The 27,554-nt window shown below is 41.6% G+C and overlaps 1 protein-coding gene across 2 annotated transcripts in view; it reads left to right on the top strand.

The window, feature by feature from the left end:
• Nucleotides 1-1,076: 1,076 nt before the first annotated feature.
• The window catches only part of nedd9 (neural precursor cell expressed, developmentally down-regulated 9), a 61,799-nt gene continuing 35,321 nt past the window's right edge, over nucleotides 1,077-27,554 (top strand). Inside the window, exon 1 of one of the 2 annotated variants that reach the window (XM_028817328.2) lies at nucleotides 1,077-1,321. In XM_028817328.2, coding sequence (XP_028673161.1) covers nucleotides 1,310-1,321 — 12 coding nt within the window. In that variant the 5' untranslated portion in view covers nucleotides 1,077-1,309. The remainder of the gene's footprint in view (nucleotides 1,322-27,554) is intronic. The other variant, XM_028817327.2, reaches the window with a different exon arrangement.

Here is a 27,554-nt window from a genome sequence, read left to right as displayed (position 1 = left end):
ACATGCAAACTCCACGCAGGGAGGACCCGGGAAGCGAAACCTGTAAGGCATTTGTTTTTCAAACAACACACACTCTGATATGCTTATCCTCTCATTCAGTTGCCCATCTTGACCTTCCCCATCTTTTTCTGTCCTGGTTAGTTCCAATTTGCCCTGTTCTCTCTAGACAGTAATAGACACATTTACATGAAATCTTCAGTTTCTTCTATCACATGGAATAACCTTCATTCTGTAAATATAAAACAATAGACGGACAAGTTTCTCAAGAAAGCTGTTTCATTTTGGCCATTTCTGAACCCAGATTTAGGAATGCCTTATTCTTGCGAATTGTGTACTTCTATCTAAAATCATTACATTTCTTATGAGCAACCCTCTAAATCTGATTTTTTAACATTTCAATAAAAACGATTTGCCCTCCACTTCCCAAATGTTTGTCTGTATATAAATCAGCTCACTGAAAGTAACACCACCTTGCTTTACTGCTTCTCTTGATTTTATAATTTCTGATTTTCTCCTCTTTTTAATGTTGGGTATTTTCCAAGCTCCTTTAAGTAGTATTCCAAAACTTTTTTCGACTGTAAAATACCCGATGAAGATAGTGTATGCTGTTAATTACGCTAAATGAAATAACGAATGACCGTTATGTGGTCACCTCGGTTATGTTTATATCACAAGGCAAGCTGAACACTTCTAATACGACTCGACTTTCATTACAATCCCCCCACCCCGTGTTGTCCTGCCTTGCTCTTCTTCTACCGTGTCGGCAGAACAAAGAGAAATGTGCGCTCTGAGTCAGCGGGGGTGGCCCTCTGTAAACAGAGTGCGTTTTGTCTCGGACCTTTGAAATCGTGCAATTGACGAGACAGTTGCCAAGGGTGCGGAGAACTGACCCTGTGAGAACTTAAGCAAACCTGCCAGTGTTATGTGTAAGTCTGTGTATGCATGTGCATGCGTGTGCGCGCCTTTGCCCGCCCTCACTAGACTTACCTAAAAATGGAGACGCCCCTTTCACGAGGCTCGTTTAAAGTTAATAGGAGGAGCTACGAGTGACCTGGGCCAATTGCAGCCAAACTATGCAGATTTCCTGCTGAGTTGCTGGAGTGGCGAAAGCATTTGGATTTTTTGCATCCCGACCAACGTGGCGTAGGAGTTTGCAAGCTACTGTTTCGGACCAAGTCTACAGCGTCCCGAAGCTTTCATGGCAGCTTGACCTTGAAGAGACGCGGAGCATCGCAAATGTGTTGCAGGTTGAGTGGCAAAGCGGATATAATTTAGACGAAAGAGGATATAAGCGGTAACGTAAGACACGATGAAGCATAAAGTAAGTAACCCCGTTCAAGACTTCCTCTAAGTTGCTATTATTCGAGTGAAGCTCGGATTCTAAGTAAAGCGCGAGGACAGACAGGAGGAAGATGTGGGTGCCGAGCTACGGGAGGGGGAGATTTCGTGATTTCTGCATTAAGCTTGACAGTTTGTATCTCTCGAGATTTTGGCCCGCGGGCTACTTTGTTTTCTTACTCCGTAGACAAGCACCAATGCTTCGTGGATACTTAGCAGTTTCCAAGCAGTAAAACTCTTCGGCTTGCCCACAATTGCGCTGACTTTTGCTTCTCGAGGGCAGGAGCTGGCCGCTGTTCAGATGATAATTACAGGGAGTTTAAAAAGAGCTCGCATGGGAACCAAGATCGTCTGCTTTAATTAGCTTTGGGGGAAAAATTGATACACAGTACAATTCTTGGTCGCAATCGTTAGTCGGTGATGGGATACGGACGTCTTGTTGAAGTTAAAAGTTAGAGCGCCTGCTTGGAATCTTGAGCCAGACATCGCGAGCTAGCAAGACAATTAGTAAGTGTCAAGGCCACTCTTACAGCCCACGGACACGAGCGACTGACTTGTCAAGGCCACTCTTACAGCCCACGGAGACGAGTGACAAAGACGAGCGACCGACTTGAATGTATGCTCTCAATACGCACAGTTGAGACCACTGTTACAATACCATCGCCGAAAATAATGCCACCTTTGTGGGAAACACATGTAACAAGCTGAGCCCACCGAGTGCTTACTTCACAGCAAATAGTATGTTTTTCTGTAGAAGCTTCATGGGAGTGGGAACCAGTCACTACAGCAAATAGTGAATGGCAGGAATGAACTGGGGGAAAAAATGATAACAGTAGTACAAGAGACACAGGAGAACATTCTAACTGTACAAGGAACAGCTTAGAGTGGAAACTGGACTGGAGCAGAGTAAAGACAAAGTATCCCACTGCACATTCATACTGCCCAGTCATTTATTCTAAATATTATGACGTTGGATTAGCTTTGTTGGTATCCAAACGTGAAGCTACATTATGGCATTGGGTGTTCAACAAGTCATCAAATGTGCACATACTGAGAGAAATTGTATATGTAAATAAAAAATGTTGACACCATAAGACAAAGTACCATGAGAAATAAAATACATAGTTTGTGGTGTGTCTGTATGTGATAATTGTTTTTTCTTTCTAAAAAGAATAACGTTTTCTCTATTGTTTTGTAATTAATCCTTGGGATGTAGCACTGGTTCTTGGTCAAACTGTATTTTTATGGCACCTTAGTCATCTGTCCCCTTGTGCTTCCTCGGTCAGTCTGCAGTGTGTGACTGTGCAAGCAAATGTCCATCCTTGTTAGAGGTGTTGTGTTCAGATCTGATGCTATAGGGTCTGACACTTGGCCAGCCAGGAGTGGTTATTTGGTCAGTGTTACAGCTGGGCTGTTGTGCCACAAGCATGTTAGTTACCAAGAGTTGAAAATTCTGTTTAATTTGCAAATAAGTATTTATAAGTGGTCATGCAGCCTCTTTACACTTAAAGACGGACTGATGGTAATGACAGAATGTTTCTGTAAAGACCTGCACCATGTTAGTAACATAAGACTATTTTAATAGGGGTCTGAATCCCACATAAACATGTATTGAATAAGCAAACTGTATGAAAAAGGAAGGCATCCTAATTCTAGGTTTCCAGGACAGTGAAGTGACGATACTTCACGTGGGCATTAAATATTTTATACATAATGTACTGTTTATAATTTAGATTTCTGATCGGAATGAAGTTCTGTGGAGAAGGAAATTTGGGGGGAAAAAAATAAGCCTCTTGGTGTCCAGGACCATGAGAAACTCTAAAGTGTGTTGGACCAAGCTCAGCTTGATGGCCTTCTCCTTCCTAAAACTTACCCTAGGACTATGTGCTGTGTTAAAAGAAAGTTCATATTCTGGGTCTGTTGTCTTTACAATGAGCAGTCACAAATTGTCTGTATCTGTTGGGCAATTCCTCCACCTCATAAAGTAGCCTTTAATAATTCAGTATTAATCTTTGTTATGTAGCATCTTTCCCAGTGATCACAATCGCAAGAAGTAAACTGTAACAAAAAAAAAAAAATGTAAAAACCATAAACATAATGATGTTAACTTATGTAATAGTGGGTTATGTAATAAGAACCGCTAAGCCATACAGGAAAGAAAGGGTCAGTATGAACTCCATAGGTATGAGCAGTTGATCACAAAAACAAAAGTATGAGTTTCGATAGTTATGTCAGAGTGAAATACAGAAGCCATAGATCTGAAATGCTAAAGAATGGTAAATAAATGCGGGGTCAACCAGTGCTTATGTTACTAGATCTGCAGAGAAAATGATCAGCATGTCCTTTCTTGCATGCGCCTATGTCAGTCTTTAGTACTGTGGTTACCAAAAAAAAATTGCACTGAGCTGAAGTGAATATTACATTTTTAGAATTTAAAACTATGACAAGCTGACTTTGTAAGATCTTAGGAGATATTGCAGTCCGTGCCCAGTTATTTCCATTATAGGATTCTTGTTTTGTCTGTGCATGTTATTTATTAGTGAGGTTATTTGATTTAATAATATTGTCGTTGTTCATTTCTGCGGTAAAGCGCTGTAATAACTATTTATTTATATGCTTATTTGGCTTTTTTGCTCCCCTGAAGCGCTTCATTTACGAGTGGCTGGCGCTTTACGCACGAGTCTTAGTCATTAACATTCTTCACATTGCAGGAAAGCTTGGCAGAGAACAGCATCATGATTTGTTTGTGTTAATGTTGTTTGGCTGTAGCAGGAAGCGTTTTATTTGGAAACATTGCACCGGAGATAGACGTTCACGAGTCTGCATTCATTCCTGCATACTGGCGAGACTTTATGCACACCAAAGGCTTGGTCCAAACCCAAAAGTTAGTGTTATTCATGCAGTAGCCACACAGAGAGAGAGAGAGAGACTTATTTTTGTCATTGCCAGTGATTACCTGGCACCTCATAACAAACCAGTTAACGACTGTGTCTTGTGGCAATAAAACATTCAAATAAATTCCACTTGGACTGACAAATCTCAGTGCCATAGTACGGCTTGTGTGGCGGTCCTGCTGGCTTCCCATAGTCCGTGTGATTTGAGTATAGTCAAGGAGTTGAGACGTCTTGGTGTTTTTCCTCATTTTCTTTGGCTGAAGTCATAAATGGCCTAGACTTGGGGATTGTACTGTAGTTCTACTTTTAGACATGACGTGAACGCCCTCCATAACACCCCCTCTCCCCCACCATCCTCCTCACTTATGCATTTTTGTGCTTCTGCATCTTATTTATGCCCAGCGACTGATTTTGCAAGAATGTTCTGTTACCCCAAAAACAAGTTGTTTTTGTTACTTTTTTTAGATCCGGGTGTAACCTGAACAGCATCCTCCGTGTCTCCACAGCAAATCTGATTGCTGCTTTTGCTTGCAGGCAGTGAGGTACATCCAGGGTTACGACAGTGGAAAATTTATGTCAAGCAATTTTTTTTTTTTAAACCCAGAGGCACTTTACTGTGCCATTGCCAGCTTTGCCATTGTGGCAGTAAACACTTTTCTGTGGCTTCAAGCAGAAGGTAAACTTGGAGGCCTAACAGCAAAGGGATTCTGGATTGAAGTGTTTGTTGGAACAGGCAGTGCAAGCAGGGCCATGAAACAAAGGCATCCATAGAGCTGTTTGAACTGTTTGTGCTGCGTTCATACTGCAGAGCTCGACCACACTGCCCTCATAGACATTCTTCTGAAGCTTATGTAACTGCTGCTCAAATGTCTCAAGATACAGGGTTAGGTGATCCAAATTTGTAAAAGTGGTTTTTCAGCCTTTAGGAATGAATCTAATGTTGCCCTTAAAAAAAAAAAAAAAAAAAAATGTGGCAGAGAACTGGATCCGTTAATGCCTTGGAGTGCTGCAGTCCATTCAGTGGGTACAAGTTGATTTGAGCACTGCTGCGACGCATGGTGGAGCACGGTTTGAGTGTAGGTGGTCAACCTGCCAACCCGACTTTTGATTTCAGGAAGACCTCACATGAAATAGCGCAGGTTGGTCAGGGGAAAAAAATGCCTTTTTCTACTTTCATTTCTAAAGATTCTTTCATTTAACTCTTCAATAATTTTGAATCAGCTGGAAAGCTTATCCTAAATATGGCATGGGGTCTTATTGTGATCATATTGTTTGCCAAGTATCTTCAGCTGGCTCCGATACTGGGTCAGATCTGCAATGAACACCTGCTTATACACACTGCAGCATGGCACTGAGCAGCTTTAGAATGATTTACAACTTGGTGTGGAACTTTTGAGAATCTAATATGGTGAAAAACAATACTCTTGCCCTCCACCTCACACATCTCTGAGAGCTCACTCTTTGAAAAAGGATTTGTTCTATTCATGCATATTTTTTTTCCTTAACTTGCCCAATACTTGGCATCTGTAAAGATCAATACACCATAGCCCAGAAAGCCGTGGATCACCTCATGCACACACATGTATTGCAGAGGCACTTTCCTTAAGAGGCACGGCCTTCATAAATTTCATTTGTAACTTATCATTGGCTCCGTTTGGACCCTCCTAGTGACTTAATCCCAGTGTAGACAAATTTTAGTTAATGATTGTTGGAAAGCCACCTGTGCAGATGACACTGTGGTGCTGCGTTACACACAGAGCACTTCACTCAGTTTCTTGTTTGTGTGTTTGAAGCCTCATTAAACTGTCACCCCAGCAAGCACTCGGAGTATGACGTTCTTCCGTGAACAGTCACTGTGTAATTCTTCTTGGCACCAGCCTCTACCAGGGTACTAGGCTAAGGCCAACTGTCCCTGGGTGGTTAAAAAATGTTATTTGTGTCACACTAGCTTGTTATGATAAGAAATGTTGATGTTTTGTTGATATTTTCAAGATTGATAATAGTGGGAACCTGCAACCCTGCCTAGGATATAAAGCAGGTCTAGAGAATGGATGGATAGGTAGAAAAAATAAAATTGCTCAAAATTACCCATAGTGCAGTGAGTTGGTATTTGGTAAAGGTGTATTTAGAGTTTTTTTTTTTTTTTTTAAAGAATAAATGGTTTGCATTCAGGCCAGTTTCTCTTAACAACATCCCACCAACAACTGGTACAAGGTAGGAACTAAAGAGTTGTGGGACTATCCATTAAATGGAGCAAACTCCTGAGACATGTAGTTGAAAAGCAGAAACCTTGACGACGTTTAAGAAGAACCTGGGTGAGATATTGGGACATCTTAGCTATTAGCTAAATAAACAGGCTTGATGGACTGAATACTCTACTCTGAGTTTGCCAAATTTCTTGCATTACATTTAAACAAGGTGAATTGAGAGGCATCCATCAACATAAATTGTGTGTGTCTGTGATGTGGGAGAAAATATTTGTGGACGTGTAGAGTACACGCAAACTCTACAGAGGGGCAGGCTGTGTTTGAAACGATCCTCACATTGTCGGCCCTGTGTTTAGCAATTCTCATTATCTGGACTGAGTTAGTTTATGAAGAGTTTAATTTATTCTCATTTGGATTGTTGCAGGTCCTCTGTACACTGCAGCAGGGTGTCCTTCTGCACTTCAGTGTGGTTTTTGCTATCCATTTCTCTTCAGTGCTTTGTCCAGGGCATTGCACAAGTGAGCACACCTGTAGTATAACAAGGTCCGTTCTCCACTGTACACCATAGAAGGCAGTTTATTTTTAGGAAGATGAGCAAGATTATCCACGTTTCAACAGCTATGCAAGGAAGGCACTTTTGGCTTAACCCAAGTTTGATCATCTCTTCTTCCACTTGGCCTTAAAGACACCCATGTGTTGACATTTGATTTGTGCTGCTTTTATACCTATGGCTTTAACTTGACTTATTTCCCATACTCATTTTTGCTATATGTACTATTTTCTTCCATATCAGTCATAGAAGACTCCTTCCTTGAGTGTAGTCACTGGGATCTCAATGAATCCTCTAACTCTAACTTGCATGCAGAGAATTTGTTTTATGCTGTTTTTCTGGTTGATGGTTTTAAGTGACCTAATTTGAGATTTGCTCATTTGTCATTATTATGTTGAAGCCATACTAACTCATGGAGGACTTTAGTTGCACACCTGTAATTATGTGGCTGCTCAAACCAGTAGCGCCCATTTAGGTTTGTTACACACCAAGGGGCGTAAGCTTCAGTCCTTTGTTACCTCGAACCCCCTGTGTACGGCTGGCCATTGCACAGTGTAGTCATTCATTCATGTCCTTAATTATTGCAGTTATCATGCCTGACAAATGTCTAAATGAAAGTTATTCTACTTCATCTTCATAATGATTCCAGCCAAACATTATACATACCTATGAAATGAATGACCAAACCGCTCAGTTATGAATGTTGTAATGGGACAAAAAAAAATAAAGGATGTGACATTTGTGTCTTTGTAGATGATGACAGATACGCTTTTAGCAATTCTCTGGAAGTCGATGTGGTGTTTGTCTGACATTACTCTGATAGTAAAGGGTTGGTCACTGGCAGCATTTGGTGACAGAAAGAGAATCTCTTGGGCTCCAAGTTTTGTCTCAAGGTTGGTGTCTGGGGGTTATTTTTCAGTGGGGTGCACTGTGGGGAGGGTGATCTTAGACAAGATTAGATAAACTTTATTAATCTCAAAATCTCAAATTACATCTTGCCTGAAGAAGCTCTGAGTTGCCTTGAAAGCTTGTATATTGTAATCTTTTTAGTTAGCCAGTAAAAGAGGGGTCATTTTGCTTAACTTCTCACTTAATCTCAAAGGGAAATTCAGCTGCATACAGCAGCAGAAACAAAACAAAGATTCACAGGACAAATAATGCAATCAATTAATCAATCAATAAAGAAATGTATATTGTGCAGATAGTTCAAAATGAACTGAAGTGTATATCTGGTGGAAGCATTGAATTATCTGATATCAGTAAGCAAAAAAGACCCCCGCAGAGGTACTTTTAGCAGACAGTGGTGGAATGAGCCTCTGGTTAGGCGATGGCCTCCTGGAGGGAATGGAAGAGATGTTTCATGATGGCATCCAACTTTGCCACTCTCCTTTTTTTTCCCCACAGCAGCTTCCAGTGTGCTCAGGGTTCACCCTGTGATAGAGCAGGTTTTCCTGACAAGTTTATTCAGGCACTGCGCTTCTCTTGAGCTCAGGTTGCTTCCCCAGGAGACCACAGTGTAGAACACCACACTGGCTACTATGGACTGATGGAACATTTCCAGCTGATGACTGCACACATCAAAAGACCTGAGTCTCCTTAACAAGTGCAGTCTGCTGTGGCCCTTCTTGTCCAGCATCACTGTGTTATCAGGCCTGTCCAGTTTGTTGTTTATGTGAACTTGTAGGTCTCCACCACTTCCACGTACTATCCCTGGATTGTGATGGGTCTCAGAGGCCCCTTGGCATACCTGAAGTCCACCACCAGCCCATGTGTCTTGCTGATGTTGAGTTGCAAGTTGTTGTCCCTGCACCACAAGACAAATCCTCTACAACCTTCCTGTACTCTCCATTATGAATGCAGCCTGTGATGGAGGAGTCAATCTGAAAATGTCTGTAAATGGCAAGCACTGGTATTGTGCTGGAAGTATGTTGGGTAGAGGATGAACAGGAGTGGAGATAGGACAGTTCCCTGAGGTGCTCCAGTATCGCACACCACCATTTTTGACACACAGACCCTCGGCCTCACAAACTGCTTGCTGTCTGTTGGTCAGGTAGTCCATGATGCAGGAGATTGTGGGGTTTCTCATTATTGTGTATGAGGTCATCAGGCTTCTTTTATTTACCATTCTATTAGGTCATCCCTTGTTCCATATCTTGAAGTAGCTATTCTAATAGTTAAAGAGTATGACATTAAAAAAGCAGGGGTGAAATTAACAGTAGTTCTTGGCACATCTATTTACCATTGTGAGGCTGACAACAATGGAACAAAGTTGATGTTGGTTTGGTGGTGTTTCATTTTTTTTAATTTTTTTTTTTATTGGTGGCAACTGAAGGTATTGGGGTAACATACAGTAGGATGGATTTTAGTGTCCCAAATCCCTCAAAATGACATTTTCCTTAGTAGTAAAAAGTCATGTACTGCATATTGGTGGTCTGACTTTTATCTTACGGCATGTGAGGGCTTCTGTTTTGTACTAGGAAGCTGAAAACTGCTAAGCCAGAGTCATGCATCTGTTTGTATCTGCTGTGGGGAACAGCCCGGACACAGACAGGCAGACATGATGATTTTACCACACACGTGTTTATTTATATTATATACAGTGCACATACCCAGTGCCTCGGCACCAATCACCCCTTTAAGTCCTGGCCACCACACAATGCTTTATCAGTCTCTGGTCCGCCTCGACTCCTCTCCACCAAGCTTCGTCCTCTTCCACCCGACTCTCGCTCTGACTGGAGGGAGGCGGCCCCTTTTATTCACCCCGGATGGGCTCCAGCTGCATCCTGAGGGCCTGTAGCCACACCCCTGTGTGGCAGAAGCCCCAGCGGTGAAACCGGAAGTCCACCGGGTGTCTCCATCTCTCTTCCCCCCCAGCACTTCCCGGTGTGGCGGAAGTACTGAGGTCCAACATTCCCAAGGTATTGGGGCGCCCCCTGGCGGTGACCACGGGCCCCTACAGGGTTGAGCTTCCAAGCTCCATACCCGTGGTCCCCAAAGCCACCAGGGAGGACGCCCCCTCATGTCTTGGAGGAGGCACAAGCCCTCCTCCACTCCTCCTGGGCGTCCCGGCCGGGCATGAACGCCCGCCGGGCACCACACTGCACACACTGAGAATTCAAATGAGGAAAAGATAGAAGGAACTAAAACGGAGGGCAAGATTTGAGAGAATGGCTTTGCAAGACAGTCCCACACAGGAAATTAGTGGCATTAGTGTCCTGTTCTGTTCTGTCACTGTAATAGTGAAATACATCCATCCATTTATTTATTTTATCTGTTTTTATCCCCCAATGCAAGTTTCACGGGGGACCAGGTCTTATTGCAGCAGTAATGGGTGTTGAAGCAGGAAGCAGTCCACAATGGGATGCCAGCATAGCAGAGGGTATTGTTAATTGTCACTTGTTTTGTGTCAGTTTAAAGTTGGACCATTGGAGGAAATCCACATTCATCAGTCAAAAACGTGCAAACTCTTCACAGGAGACGCTGGTCCCACAACATACACTAAATCATTAATCTGATTGCTAAGAAACAGATAAAAAGCTGTTTTGAAAAAGCTTCCACCATTACCCATAAGAGGAATCTCCGCTCCCAGCCTGGTTACACCCAGGTTGGCCACAGGTATGTTGCCAGGCTGAGGTAAACACCTTTTTTGTCAGGGAGTTTTGTACTCCAGTTTCATCAGAAGACCAAGGTGCTCCTGTCAGCTTAGGTGTACCCATTTTTTTTGTTTTTTTTGTGTTCCTCCTGTTCTACTGATTTATTTTAGCTCGACTACGCCAGTTCTGTGGAATTTCAAGGGCCCAGGTTTGTGGCTTTTCTAAAGTGTTACATTTAGCACATCTGTAAATGTACTTGCCATTCTTGCTTAGCTTTGCCTTACCTTCAAAGGCTTGGTCTAATCCCTACATTTCTCTTAAACATATTTCTTCATCCCATTATTGCAGGAAACTAAAGCTATTCTTAGTAACAGTGCTATTTTTATTCACTCATCCATCCATTTTCTGAATCTGCTTAAGCCGACAACGCATTATACAACTTTTTCTCGTGGGGGTATGTCAGATTTATCAATCACAGTAACTGATCTCATTATTGCACATTGTCAAATTACACGACTGAAACTTTCAGCTCCTGTCACAATTCCTAACTGAGAACTGGTTTTCCAGTTCAGTTGCTGAACTTTATCTGACAACAGTAGTGTGTTGCTGAAGTCGGCGCTGTACGAAGGGTGAACAGCTACAGCGAGCTGAGCAGCAATCTCTGCTCATATGTTTCCTTTTTCCATTCTCTTATGGTATGTAAAATGCGAGACATCAAACAGAGAAGCTCCTGTTCTGTTTTTGCCTGCGAGTTCCATATCCCTTGTGCTGCTTGGCAAAGCTGGTGCTGTGCGAAGGGTTAATGGCTGTGGTGTGTTCAGCTGCAGTTTCCACCCTTTTTGTTTCTTTTTCCCATTTTGTTTTAATATATAAAACACAAGACATCAGACAGATAAGCTTCTCTTCTGTTTGTGAAGTGCAAAACACGCGTGTTCCTTACTCCTCATCGCTACAGTCTATGCATTACACTTATGGCTGATCGCTTTTTGATTGTCAGCCCTCTTGCACACATAGCCCATCCCTCTGACAAATAAGAAATCGGATCAGTTTGAATTTATCGTAGACAGTCACAGACTAGTTGGTCTCAGTTATTAGGTATGTCACATTAGGTGATCATCTTCACGGGAGCATACCGCTGATTGCCTCCAGCTGGCTTAAGATTTTGTATATTTAGAATACAACTAAAGATCGCTGGAAAAGCCATCTAATGTGACATTAGAATAGTTCATTGTGTAGTTGCATAGATTCGGAGCCTATATTAACAACTGCTTGTTCTAAGGGGGGCACCAGCCTGTTATAGAGCATGCTCAGTAACATAGCAACTGTCACTCCTGCCAGGCCAACATACACCTGCCGTCACTGTAAAGGTCCCATCACACAATACGATTTTTTGAAGCAGTTTGTTGCAAACTTCATGTACATAATATAATCTCAGCGAATCGGGCAGTCACTGCATGCTCCTTTGACAAAATGCCATGTAGTTTGATGTCCCTAGTGTCTCAGTCAGGCTGGTCTGTGATTCATCCCAACAGAATACAAACTGATTTGATTTTGTCTTAAGTTATAGAAGCAGGCGCTCGGCTCTGTCAGCTGAAAATCAATGAGCATACAAACGGAAAACTACAACGCATAGAATTCAGCCGCAGGGAAAGAATGAAAAGTGTTAATGTGGTGTGGCGCAAAAGAAAGAGAGGCTTATTTGTCTGATATCGTGTGCTTGTCGTGGGACAGCAGATTGGATAAAGATGTGGGAGGGTTCATCCACAATCTCAGCCCTTGCTATACCTGGAAAACCATTCATACATTTCCCGACACCCAACCCCCTTCCCCGGTGCCAGTATTAATTATAGTTATGAGAATGGAAATTTTAAAACTGTGTCGGAAACTCTTCAGAGTCATTTAATGTGTCGTCCCGTAATCTGACATCCTTAAGGCAATAATATCCTACAACTGTTGCCATCAACTTTGACAGCCCCTTCAACTAGAAGTCGTTTCATGAGCTGCTGGCATAAGTTGATGGCTTCTTTGGACGTACTGGGATAATCGTGTACTTGGTGTGCACATGCAGGTAAACAGCCACTACGCAAGAGTTTTGCCAGGTCAGGATGGTGTCCTAGATGCTAAACTCTTCTGCCACCTGCTTTGACTCGTCCATCTTTATGATAGAAACAGTGCTGATACTGTTTGGTTTTTTCACTGTAGGCAGTGTGGATGTGCTAAACTCCAAATGTGCAGCTCAATTATACTTTATATAAGGTCTGACCCTACCTCTTAACATTACAACAGTGTAGGCTGGCACTTAGCGGGCACTACAGAGAAATGGGCATGGTTGACTTGTAAAATGTATTTTTAGACTTCGTCTTGCAGTTCTGAATGCCCCTTGAATGATGTGTGTAAAGACAGATCCTGGAAGTGAATCACCTCCACTTACCATACAAAAGAATGAAGTTTGACACCGAGCTGTGGCTCATTTCGTACACATGAAGTCATCCAAATCCTAGACGCCCATTACTTAACAGTTTATTTCTGCTGCTAAAACTGGCTGAGGCGTAGCTCAAGCCAAGACATTCTTTCCTTATGTTACGCTGATGAGGTGAAGTTAACCCCTTGCTCTTTTTGGCACTGTTCGCTAGCCCACTGATTTGAGTAGAGATAAACTCCATGTTTCGGGTGTCTTTACACTTTCAGTGTTTACTTTTACAAAGATCTATAATTCCTGTGCTTGATCTCAGGTCTCTTCCTGACGTGGGTATTAAATGCCGTTTGTTCCACCTATCAAAGGGAAAAGGCGCTCATCCAGACACTCTGCTCAACTTTATTTGTCTGCCAGGTCTTCATGGCACGAGAACAAAGGCATCCTTTGAAGCTGCAACCAGAGACTGTACAGTTCTGTATATTGCTAAATCAGGCCAGCTCAGCTCATCCACCCCCTGTTTGAGTCTACAGACTATCCTCTCACCTTGCTAGGGAAAATCCACAATTGAGAAAGCCACCGGTGGGGAAAAAATGGGTACACACACAACAGACTGTGGGGAAATACTGCCAGACAGAATGTGTGCATAGACGCCTGTGTTCCTGGGTAAGTTTCCATGCACCTAAAGATTTGGACCCAACTTAGACTTCATGAGGTCCACAAAAAACATCTGATTCATGTCCACTCAATAGTGGCTGGACGGAGTGGTGGCTCTCTGGCTAAAGGATCTGGGTAGGTAACTCGAAAGTTAATGGTTCGAATCCCAGCAGTGACAGAAAGAATGCTACTCTGTTGGGCCCTTGAGCAAGGCCACTAAACTGCAACTGCCCCAGGGGCGCTGTACAAATAGCTGGCCCTGCGCTCTGACCCCAGAACTCTGTCTCTGGAGAGTATGTTGGGGTAAGTGAAAAATGACAAATCTCTAATGCAAGAAATTGTATATGAAGAATAAAGGATTAAAAATCACTAAAGTCCAATAAAATCTTCATTTGCAAGAAAAGAGTGGGATTTCTGATCAGTGACACCCTCGTGATTCATCTCTGCTCAAAGCATTCTTGTTGTTACCCAACTCCGACGGGAAAATTTGGATGTCTCAGCACACGGAGGGATTGATGAACTTCTGTGGCATAAAGATGAGAACTTTTACATGGGACACAGGAGGGGGGTAGTGAGTGCAGTGCTCCTCTTTGAAGTGAAAGCGTATCCGTGTCCCCACTGGCTTTGTGCTTTGAAGACTCTCAACCTTGCTGACAATTAGCAGCAGATGCATGTCTGAATTGTTCTCCTTTTCAGTTGATATTATTTTTCTTCTCTATGTGTAAAGTTTCACTGCACCTGTATGATATGCTACTGGCAAATTGCTCCAAAGTGTTTGGTGCCCTCTGTCCCCACCAATGTAAGTTACACTTCACCAGCCACTGGGATCCTGCTTTACAATTTAGAACTTCTTTCTTAGGGCCTTCATTGGTGTTTAATATAGCAGGCCGCTGACACAGTCATCTGTTGAAAGCATTGTAACTCAGTTGGGGCCACTTCACAAATATGTGTAAAGACCATACCTGGACTGTGAGACTACTGGGCAGGCTTTTCAGAATGAGAAGTTTCTAACTGGAATTACAGTTTAAGGTTTAGCCCCACTTGAACTGCACTGAGGCCATTTCCTTTCTAATTTAAAAAAAATAAAAAGGATCAAGTCTAAATTTATATGATTATCAGCAGTTCCTTAAGACAACTCTGCTCCATTCCTGTTTGACATTATTATGTGCATAATTTTGAGGACCTCTTCCTGTTTTTTTTTTTTTTTTTCCATTCTCAAGATAGTGTGTGTGTACGTGTGTGTATGTATATATATATATATATATATATATATATATATATTAATATAATATTATTGCTTTCTACCTTACTAAATTAATCTCTTTGGGCCTTTGCTGTCCTGCCTCAGAGTCCCAAATGGCCAACTGTGAACGCTGGATTCCTTGTGCTTTTGTCTGGCTGGTTGAAAACTGAGCTGTATTTGGAGATGTACTTCAAGTCATTTCTTAGGATTAGCTAATCTTTGATATTCGACAGGCAGCTTGGTGTAGTGACATTAATCCCTGAGGTTTGCGGATTGAAATCCCATTTCATGAACAAGAACAAGTCACATCACAAGCCTGTGCTCCAATTAGAAAAAAAAGGAATGTAACCAGTTGTATGTCTGAAATGTTGTAAGACACCTTGATAAAGGCATCATCCAATTAATAATAAACTATAGCTGTGTAAGCCTGTGCTGTATAAAGCCCAGGGTCCTAGAAACTATTGAAATCGTCAGAAAAAAATTGAAATGTAGAGATGTCAGGTAATTGAAAGGAACTACTCTGGGCATCTCTCTCCTAGGAGGATTAGTTTTGCCGACGTGCTCGCCTCGCTTGTGTTTTAGTGGCTAAGCGAGTTTTCTGTTTCCTCAGAGGTGGAGCCCTTACCCTGACTTCACCTCTCACTTCCGTGCCAGACAGACACACACACACTTCCATGCATAGACGTTTATATACAAGATGCTCGGGAAAGTAAAAAAAAATTGAAATCGGTTCGCTTTCTTTGTCACCCTGACATATTTCCTGCTCCTTTAGCTACAAAACAACTGCTTCGGACATTTATTTTAAATAAGAGAATTTCTCCCACCCTCAAAATAACATTTTATTTATATAGCCCCTTATCATATCCTCAAGGTCATTTTAAAAATATAATCAAGATTATCTTTTGACAGTAAGATAGGGGTCAGCAGAACCTTGGGCCTCTTTCAAACACAAACCAGTCAAAGCTCTGAACTAGTTGACTTTGTGATCTGGACGCTGTCAGGTCTGAATCCATACAGTCCATTTTAGATTGCTGGTACATAATGTATTGAGGTAAACCCCTTCTGTAAAGTTTTCATCTATCCATCCATCAGATTCTTGAACTCCCTTATTGCCACATGACTAGCAGATTCATGTGGAAGGCAGGCACCAGTCCCATCATGGCACACACTACATACTTGCACATATTCATGGACAAGCAGTCCACCTAATTTGTCTTTGGGAGGTGGAAGAGAAACCGGTGTGCCAGGAGATTTCTATATGACCATGAGGTGAACATGTAAACTGAACAGAGAGGCCTAGTAGGGAACAAATGCAGATCTTGGGAGCGGCAAGTAACAATAATTACTATCTCACCTTTTGGCCCAGTTTTCACTTTAAAAGTTGCTAAATGAAGGCACTGCGATCTTTCTTGAACATTGCATCTGCAACAGCGACAGGTGGAGTGTACCCTTGGGGGCCAACACTCTTTTAGAGTCACATTTTAGGACGTAGGGTGCACTGGTGACACATACCGTGAAACACAAGAAATTTCACAAAACAACAGTCCATCAAGCTAAGCTGTCCCAACATCTCATGCAGATTCTTCTTCAAAGTTGTCAAGGTTTCTGCTTGAGCTACATCCTGAGAAATGGCTAAATAAATGGCTGGCTTATCCTCCAGGTTCCTGTTGCCCCAGCTTTTCCCCTTTGAGTTGCAGTATTCTTTTTTTATGACAAGTGCACTTCTTTATTTCTTCTTTTTGAGAGACTTTTGTCTGTTGTTCATTCAATGCGTTAGCCATGGCCGGAGGCGTCCCCTTTACTTCTTGTGCTGCACTTTTCAGTCTGAAATGCCTTTTGTGATAAAGCACAGCAGGATCCTTGTTTTGCTCACCCACTCTCAGCCCACCTCTAGGTGTTATCACGTGTTGCACCACAGACATTTTTTTGACTTTGTGCCTCATGTCTATTGGTTCCTGGCATGATTTGCACTAAAACGCCTAGCTTTATAGCCTTGCGGAAGCACTTGGACTCTATATATCTCTTTTTTAATATTCTTTCTGATTTAGTGCTTGAAAGAGGCTTAAGGGTATGAGGGTCTGCTGACCCCCAGCTTAGGAGTCAACCGGCTCTAGATTTGTCTTGTGGCCTTCCTCCCCACACCCACTTGCTGTATTTACACAGATTAGACTGCCCAACAACTTTTATATTTTTATTGTATCTTTTTCAGTACTCGAGTGAAGCCAGACTCTGCAGTGATTCACTTGTTGCCCGCACGCCACTCTAATCTGTTTACTCTGATGTGTCTCTAGCCACTGATTGCCTCTAGCATTCCTGCATGCTCTTTATGGCTTCGGGGTGAGATTTTTCTGGCAATCTTTTCTCTAAGCAGCTAATTACAGGCACAGCCCATTGCCTCAAGGAGCACAATTTTGCTTCTACTTACGGGGGGGAATTTCACAGTGGGTGTGAGATCATTCCAGCAAAGCCGCAATCATTTAGGAGACAAGTAGGCTGCAAATCGGTTGTCCGCTGTGAAAAGCAGAAAGCATCCCTGGCTGTTGCAGGGAAACCTTTGTTCAGGCATTTTGTGTTTGTTACACTAGAAAAGCTGTAAAAAGGAAGTTGCATCTTTTAAATGTTCACTGGTGTGAGGATTATGATGGGATAATTGTGTGGAGATGGGAGAACTTGCTATGCTATGTCCAGTAGCATTACCTCTTGATAGCACTTCTTTGGAAGGAGCTCCATTCCCCTGAGTTGACCGTAAGGTTCTTAAAGCACTTTAAGAATAATATTTAAATAATACGTAAAAAACATCTGGCATTACAGTAAAGGAGAAATCCCTGCTGACACAGATTCCACCTACCTCCCTGCCCAGTTGTATGTAGCCTTACTTTGAGCACTGACAACTGGGCAACATGGCCGGGCAACATTGACTCTGGCTAAGTAAATAAATGAATGAACATAAACCTGGAAAAACCTTGTCGATTAATTCCCTTTGAGTCGGGGAAAGTGAAGCCCAACAGATTGGCATCCTTGATTTCTGAATAATTTAAGACAGAAATGTGTAGGATGGCGGTCCTCTTAGTGCAATTTGCTATGTAAAATGCCTATTTGTTTGTCCAGCTGTGACATAGTATGGAGAGAAAATAAGAGACAGATGGGCACCACCTTTTCGTGTGTGTCTCTTACCAGTAAACATAAGTAACACGTTTTTGTATCTACTTTCTCCACACATTCCTGATCTTGAAGTGGCAAAACTGTTAGTTTTTGTAAAGCAGCACCATAAAGAAGGGACTGACACTCCTAAATGGTGGTCAAAGATGTACTGAGTTGAGGACACACAAAGGTGTCCTCCTTAAGTAACATCGTAGTGGGCTCCTCAAACATATGTGCTGTAGAATACTTCCAGGGTCTTCAGTATACTTTCTTAGAAAGTAAACTCTCCTTTGTCATGCAGGTTTTTTTTTAAAACTGAGTCTTTGCATTCATTCCTGCCTATGTCAGTCAGAGCAGACACCAAACCAACATTTGCACTGTACAGAGTCACAGTTCCATCCATCTGTACATTGCCATTTTTGAACCTGCTTTTTTTCTCTTACAGGATCATAAGGAGCTTAACAGCTTGAGTGACAAGGCAGAAGCCAACAGTGGAGAGGATGCCAGTTCCATTAGCCTAAACACTGAGTACCCACACAGTCAGTCCTTCACATGAGACTTTTACAGTGTCAAGTTAAACACCTATGGAGGAAACTTGTGTACATCTGGAAAAGTCCATGTGTCCACTAGCAAAACATAGTGCACCACAAGATTGTCACTGGGCAAATAACGGAGTTCAAGTCTTGGGAGTGTTGAGCAAGCAGCAGCACAAACAACTGGGCCTCTTTGCCATTCCCATTCAGCTCAAATGATTTCAAGTGATAGTTGGCATGATATGATGCCTTTCTCGCTATACTGGCACAGTGTACCGTCAACAAATACATACAAATGTAGTCGCGTACACTGTATGAATAGAGCAGTGTAGAGTCCAAAATGGAGCTCACTGCATGTGTTTGGGCCATCGGAGAAAACCCTCATGAAGGGTAAGGAGAAAATGAAAACTCTTCCCAGTAGGCATCCAAACACACGATTCTGTCTATGCTGAGCGTTGCCCCCAGCCACACTTCTTAGTTGGTTCTGCTTGCCATCACCTGTGCATCTTGCTCAGAGTCTAAGCAGGCTATTTGAACATAGTCGGTGTTCAGCTGATGTATCTATTCTCATATTGCCTAATTTTAGTTTTGTAAAATCTCATCTGTATTTAATCTTTCTGCATATGTCTCTGCTGCTGGGTTTGATTCTTGGTGTTGTAGATCTCGTGACTCGTTAGGTTGAAATCCCAGCCTAATTGTTGTGCGAGGTGAATGTTTTCCTCGTGACTGGTTAGGTTTTCTGCTGTTAGGGTAGTTGTGACCCATTGTAACTGTGTCCTAAAATGAAAGGGTAGCCCATTCAGGTTTGGTCCTGCCTTACCCCTTAAAGAGCTAGAGATGGGTTTGATCTTCCCAGTAACCATGTAAAGGACTGAGCAGGTTTAGAACATGTATGGATGAATGGATACAGTATCTATCCCAAATCCAGTAACTTTTCAAAAAAAAAAAAAAAATTATGATATTAAAATCTTAATACTATAAACAAAATCAAAATTTCTCTCTAGTGCAGAGGTTTCCCAACTTGGTCCCGGGCATCCACAGTGCACACATTGAACCATTGCTTGAGAAATCACCATTTCATTCTGGGATGGGTTCTTTGCATTTAAAGCTGGTTCTTTGGACTTTGACAAACTCCCTAATATGTTAAAGAAATAATAAAACCTGTTATCTTTAATGTATGGTAGGCTGTAGGACTCTTGACAGATTAAGAAAACCTGGACCTGTACTGCATTACTGGATGTATGTGCCAAGAGTGCTTTCAGAATCGTGAGCCATTGGTATTTCACAAATCTTTACCATATTAATTGTTATTTACTTTATGCAGCCTGTTCCAGATCTGAATAATAAATAAATGGTTCTTTCAGGAACCTTAATGTGGATGAGTCTTTTGGGAAACTAAAAATGGTTCCTCTATGGCATCGCTCTGAAGAGCAGTCTGGCAACGTTATTGTTAAGAGTGTGGCTGTAGATTTGTGTTCCAAGCAGATTTATAATCAGTGGTAATAATAGATTTCTTTTAATTAGCTGGCCTTAATTTCTGTTCTTATTCTGCATTCAGAAAAGCACTGCAATATGATTTTTACATTTATAAGACATTTAGGACCATGTTTTTTTGTGTAGTTTTAAATGCTTACCTCTCTTTTGTTGTTTTCTTACTATTTTGCACTTTTCTGGGTCATTTGCCAGAGAAATGCATGTCATGCAGGAAATTTATGGCTGTTGGTTCAGATGTTTTAGGGAGGCAGTAGCGTGCTTTTCCAGCCCTTGTAGCGTGGCTCTGAACATTTTGAGTCGTCCAGTGTAGATGGTATAAAGGCATGCACTAGACTAAACATTACACAGGCCTCTATTTTCAAGAAGACGGGAAATGTTTCTTAAATTAAATAACAAGGTTTCAACAGGGTAGTTAAAGTGAGTCTCCAGTGGTACTTGGGATTAAATACGAGTATCACATTTCTGACAGTAGGAGGTAATATAGCCATCTGCCTTCAGAAGATGAAGTCGGGGAGAACTTCACTGTAGATGAAGAAAATAGGGAGACTTCATAGGAAGAAGAGGAGATCTGTGGGACTTTTCTGTTTCTTTTACCACCATACCGTTCTTGGGAGACTGGTAGGCTCGTATGGGAGATTTTTTTTATTTATTCTGTTTTGTCAGCACTGGTGCAGTGCACAGTAAATATGATCTACACAGGAACAGCTAAACCGCAAAAAAACTTGATGCTTTCCTGTTGTGGAGGAACTTAAAGACACAACCCACAGTGTTATCTGTCAGTGCTTGAATATTAGTTTTAACAAGTAACAACTTCATTTTTGTTTGTGTTCTGCTTGTAAGTACCCAATAGAAAGGATATTTGATCTTCTGTCAATAAGTAGAGTATCGAAGAAAGGAATTTTCTTCCAGCTGAAGAATTCTTCCACCGTAACAGAAAAGAGTAGCAGTGCTGCAGTCATTAATCATGGGCCCCCTTCTTTGACTTTACTTTGCATTCCAAATGTTTGGGACCATCTAGGTATTTCTCCATAACTATCCATCCATCCATTTTCCAACCCGCTGAATCCGAACACAGGGTCACGGGGGTCTGCTGGAGCCAATCCCAGCCAACACAGGGCACAAGGCAGGATTCTCCATAACTAGAAAATATCAAAAGAAAAAAATGATTTACACCAAGCAACACAAAGAGAAGTAAATAATCAAGAGAGAATAGAAAGTGATCAACAAAAGGTATAGGACATACTGTTTAGGAAGGGTGGCTTCCCGACATTTACACCTACAGAAGGCATAAAGCACTCCTCCTCACCTTTACTCCTCTCCGTCTACTCTGTCCTTCCCGGACAGGGAGATTTTGACTGACTTGCCCTCAACTCTAGAGGCAGAGGGCAGCGAGCAGCTTTAAAATCTATCTGACTCTGATGAGCCCTTAAAGTGCCAGACCTCCAAAGAAGTGCTGATTGCAGGACTCCACTTGTCCTGAATGGATGGTGTTTACTCCTTGGACATTTTTCCTATTGTTTCACTGAATTAAAGATCTGGCAGTAAAATGCCATCAGCCCTGCCTTGATTAATGTGCGGTTCTCCACTGTCCTGTTGAAGTCTTATTAGCTTGTTTTCGTGACAACAAGGACCTCACTGTAAAGGCTGTTCTTGAATTCTCTGTGTCATCTAGCTCTATAGAGCCGTGCGGAAACTGTGAGTGTAGGTTCTCCTGTCTGTCTAGTTCCTAAAGCAAATGTGCTTGTTTATTCTGGTGCACCACTAACGTTTCTTATCCTATGTGCATACTGCAGTGATCTTCTTTCTAATGTTAAAGAGGTAGTAGCAAATTAATTTAAATGAATGTTATATCACATAGGTGTTCATTGGTGGGATCTGTATTCATCACTGCCTGAAAGTAGGTCACAGCACCTAAGTTGCAGTGATGCTTTCTTCAAAATTCATTTCTGTCCCCTTGGAACATCCTAACACTTACCCACTGGCCTGTCTAAAAACATTAATTGTGTTTGCGTAAATATTTGGCAGAAGGATATGGCTTTACCATAATGCAAACACTTTTAGCTAAATATGTTGTTACTCATTGTGTTTTTATTTTATCAGGTAAATCAAAACTGTGCATTAACATGGGCATAAAGTTTGTTTGCTGTTGAAGCTGTATGCACTATTTTTTTTCTTACTTCATAAGTCAACAAAATATATAATTTGTCCAGGGGTGTCCACACTTTTTTATAAGGAATGTGGTAATGACATTTCCAAATACATCTGCAGAGTTTAGCCAAGTATGCCCACGACAAAAAACAGTTTGCCTTTCTCATTCTGTCAGCACCTTGGCAAAGCTTCTTTTCCAAATATAAAAACCCCTGTGTGTGATTACAGGCTGGAGCTAGCCAGCAGCCACCAAAGAAGCAAAATGAGCACCAGCGGCCATGTCCATGTGCTACTTTCAGGAAGTCTTTAAGTTTAATACTGTCTAGTGTGAGGCATTAATAGGACAGCTTTGTAAAGCAAGCAAGTAGAAAAGTTGAATTTCACGAGGTATTCATCTGAGGGTGTCGGACAGAAGGAGTTGCAAGGGTACTACTGCAGAATGCAGCCACTCCTGTTTATAGAGTTGATTAGGTGAGTTTCAGGTTGTTCTCACCTTTTGAAACTTCACCGACAGGAATTGGTAACTCATCCAATGACTGCCAATTGGCAGTAGGCACCACAGGTGAATTTCCCCTTGGGATTAATAAAGTATCTGTCTATCCATCCATCCATCCATCCATCCCTTACTTATAGAGTACCACTTCTCCAAGGGTCTGGTCAAGGGGAAACGATGATGGCAAGGGCTGAAAATAATCTCAAACCAAAAACTTTTAGTGTTTTATGTGGTAGTGAACAATCAAAATAGGTTGGAAAACTATGGATATCTAAACATGTCATCCAAAGACCGAGAGCGCAACCACTTTTAAGCTATGTTCATAGTCTCCCAGCTAGTTAAGCTACTCCTTAACATTTTGAAAAAAAGTGTTACCACTAAACAAAAGTAAAATATCTGCCCAATAGTAGTAAAGTAGGCCTGCAAATCAATCCTATGTTCCCTCAGTGCACATTAATATGTTTGCTCATGTTTTCCTTGCTAATGTCTGCGCTCAGTTAGGTCACTCTCAGCGACAGCTAGGCCTGTCCAAGCTTTAAAGCATATTTACATGATGTGGTAGATTTGTAAATGGTGGAACCGATCTGTGGATTTGGAGTCAGAAGCAATTATTGGGTTACTGGAGTAGGAGTCAGTAAAAATGTACCCATACCGACTAAATGTAAATTCTAATGTGTTAAAATTTCCATTTTCACATATACTTATTCGATTGAACTATTTTTTTTTTCTTCCAGACTTTTGATAAAAATTAGCTTCTTTTTAAATTTTGTACGTTTAGTCTTATGTTTAATGTTGCTTAGTGTTGGTGAGCCACAGTGGCATCACTACATCCTTTAAACCTGAAATTTAACAAGTTAGAGTGCTAAAAAGTAGCCTGATAATTCAAGCTGGCAGTGATAAAGTGCCGTGTATCTTGTACATTTTGTGCTTTCAATCAGCATAGTAAATACATTTTAGCCTAATTACAAGGAGTCTTAGAGGGTGCTGTTGTACCAGAAATTGAACAGTCGGAGTCGAAGGGTTTGTGTACTCTTCACAGCCACAGCCCTGGGTAGAACATCAGCTTGGACCACCCTGATGGAAAGCAACATAAACAATACAAGAATAAATGCCAGGGAGAATGGATTGTATAATGTTGACAGTGTGTATGTGCAAATCTTTTTATCAATCCAGTTATTTATTTTCAGTACTGGGCATCACTCACTAATTTTAATTTCTTTATTCCTTGTGAATCCATGCTGAACAGTCAACATGTGTTCAGAAGAAGTGGAGGTCATGAGGAAGCAACAAAAGGGTATGACCAGAGTAGAGCATATGATATTATTTATCTTGACTTTGAGAACGGTGCCACATGAGAGGCTGGGCATCAAACTAAAAGAAGTGGGAGTTCAGGGTGTTGTGTATAGATGAATGTAAAACTGGCTCAGACACAGGAAGCAGAGGGTGATGGTACGAAGAACCTTTTCAGAATTGGCGGATATTAAGAGTGATGTTGCACAGGGGTCAGTGCTAGGGCCGCATCTATCTATCTATCTATCATATATATATAATCCAACATCTGTATGTCTGTGCGGTTTACATGAGAGAACTATTTAACGGATTTAGATCAGGTTTTTTTCTATAATTTGCTTGAACATTCCAGTTGATTTTTGCAACTTCTGTCATCGCGCTAAGTATCATAGTTTGGTTGCAGCACCGATTTATTCGTGTGGACTGAGGGGAGGAGGAGGCGGAGGTGAGACCTCAGGAGTAGGGAACCAGGCGGGGCCTTCCTCACTTACACATCACCCTCCGTTCAAGTCGATGTACGTCTCACCACGTGTTCGGGCGTACCTTGCCTCCGCTTAGCTAGCGATACCTATTTGTTCAGCAGACATTATCATCTACAGATTGTTAAAGAGTAACATTTTGACGTTTTTGAGAGAGAGATCACAGCTATGTGTGTTTTAAAGGGTAGCTGCTCACTGGCAGAGATACCACGGCCACCTGCTCTTTTCCCTATGTGGGGGACGCTCCCCTGTCCGAACTGAACACAATCAGATACAGTGGCAACATTTCACATTGGAGTGTACCTACCTTATGCTTGGCCAGAGATACCTTGCCCACTTTTTACATTCTTGGCTGATAGCAAAACCAAAAATATTGTATATCAAGAGGCCCTCAGATACAAATTCTATCAGTTTAAATTCTTCTCAATACAAAGTATTACATTTTTAAATTTTTTTTTTATTGATTTTAAAAGTTTGTCCTGTTTCACTACTACACGGGCGGAGCAGCGGGGGGCAGCTAGTTTTATACAAATGCTTTGGATATGAATATAATTAACAAGCTGGTTAAGTTTACAGAGGATACCAAGTTAGATGGATTGATAGTCCCTTAGCATTTTATGAAGAAGGAAAGAAAGACCAACAACCTGGTATTCCTTTTTACTGTGCTGTTTGTGCTTTATATGTTTTCTTTTCATTTGAGCGTTGGGGTGACGCTTTTGTTATTGAACTTTATTTGGTTTACACACTTCCTAGAAGAAAATAATAAAATTTCTATTTAATATGCAGTGATATTTCTTTGGTTCAAAGGTCTAAATTTTTTACTGCTTTGCTTTCATAGATGAAGTTCTCAGTTTATCAGTCTGTTTCCATCCAGCCATCCATTTTCCAACCCGCTGAATCCGAACACAGGGTCACGGGGGTCAGCTGGAGCCAATCCCAGCCAACACAGGGCATAAGGCAGGAACCAATCTCGGGCAGGGTGCCAACATCACCGCGGGACACACACAAACACACCAAGCACACACTAGGGCCAATGTAGAATCGCCATCAGTCTATTTCTCTGTTAGTAATTAGATGTATTGATAAATCGGTTTTCACTTTTTAAATACTTGATGTAGAAATTGTCTGCATGTATAGTCCTTTTAAAGCAATTTGCCTTTGGCCAGTCAGCGTGTTTTTATAAGGTTCCAGTTATGCATTGACATGTTGGCGGGCTTACCACAAAACCTACAAACCTAACAGTGCAATGGCAATCATTTGACTTGTCTTTGGGCCAATGTCCTTTCAGATGGCACGGGGCTAGGTGAGGTAGGGTACCCTCTCTAGTAGCAGGAGGAAAGGCCTGCTGCATCGATACACTGGAGAGATGATGACGTGTGTTATACTCGCTGTGTTCGTTGTAGATGGGGTAAAATACAGTGTTAAATGTAACGTTTAAATAACAGTGGTGGCAAATCCAGTTCTAAATAGTAGTGCATTACACCATACAGAGCATATTGGGCAGAATGTGAACACATAGTGATCCATGCAACAATATTTTTGAAGTCAATATCTACTCATGAGTCATCTTGATTATATGACCATGTCATTTACAGAAACTGATGTAATAGTGTGCTGTAATAGGAACATTTCACAATTCATATCCAGCTTAAGTGCAAACTAACGGGCAACAACCATTCTGTCCATAACAAAAATGAAAAAGTGTTGCAAAAATAGGGGTTTAGGACCACAATTATTAGCACTGCTGAACAGCTGCAGGAGACTGGGTTTGGAGTTAGGCCCAGTCACACTCTTTGTGGTGTTTGCACATTATACTTGTATCTGTGTGGGTTTACTCTGAATACTCTGGATGTCTGGTTTCTGCCCCATCCCACAGACATACAGTTTAGAGTGATTGGCTACATGACGATTACATTAAATAGGCCTGGCTAAGGGAGTCTAGATGTGTGTCACATGATGGATTGGTGACCTATCTGAGGTTGGGTCCCGTCTTGCACCTCACACAGCAGGAACTGGCACTGGCTCCCCTTCTCTATTTAATAATCTGGTTGAGAAAATGGATGGATGGAAAAGTCATTATCACGGAGGTGGTCCAGGAATTTGTGCAAGTCCCACTGGCCAGTCTGTGGCTATTATACTTCCTTAGAAGACTGGAGTAAAACATGACTTGATCATAAGTAGATAGATAGATAGATAGATAGATAGTAGTCCTTAATCTTATTGTATCTAATTATTTATATCTCTATTTCAAAATGTTACCCTGCAAGGAAGGGAAATCCCCTGAGCCATTTGGTTATCTAATGGAAGCAGGGGCATTTCTTACTTCATTTGAACTGTATGTTTGTTACAGAAGAGGTCCTCATCAGGATTTGTGTCCCTGCCCTTTCTCTTAGATTACACGATGTAGGGTGTAGTCAGGTAAAGTGACACTCATCGCTCTATTACAACATAATGAAGTTTTAGAATCACATGTTTTTGGCCCTTCACTTTTTAATACGGACAGGCCTCCAATAAACCAGTGGTGTAGGCTTTTAATATTTTTTCTCTTTTCTTCTTTCTCCTGGTCAAGGAAAAGAGACGGAGCCAGTTTCTGAGCCCAATCTGTGGTCTGTGGGGTGCAATCGGGGGCAAAGCACACGTAATCTGAGAAGTTCGAGCAAAGCATTGTTGACTGGCATCGCCTACTGTGGTTTTTTTGAGATTCAATTATAGAAGGTCGTTGTGCTTGCTAATTTGTATTTACTAAAACAAAAAGTTGCTTGTCAGCTACTATTTCTCAAGAGCAGATGTGCTTTCTTTCTTTCTTTTTTTTCCCTCCTGTTTTTCGAGGTTGCTTTTAATAATCCTGTGCAATTTGCACAGACCTTACAGCCTGCAACACAAAAAGCATCCAGTTCCAAACATTGTTGAGATTTTTGTTTTGTAGGCAGGCCCAGTTTTGTTTGTGACTGCCTCTCTGGTTGCTTTCTTTTATAATTTCAGACATTTTAATTGCAGGTTTCTGCCTGTTTATTATTCTTCTATTGAAGTGACCTTGGTGGCATTAAAGTGAACTTTCTGAAGTAAACAGGAGCCGTGAGA

This window comes from Erpetoichthys calabaricus, chromosome 13 (genome assembly GCF_900747795.2).
Source record: "Erpetoichthys calabaricus chromosome 13, fErpCal1.3, whole genome shotgun sequence".
Taxonomy (NCBI): domain Eukaryota; kingdom Metazoa; phylum Chordata; class Cladistia; order Polypteriformes; family Polypteridae; genus Erpetoichthys; species Erpetoichthys calabaricus.
The sequence above is the reverse complement of the archived record's forward strand: the minus strand, read 5'-3'. Positions and strand labels throughout refer to the sequence as shown.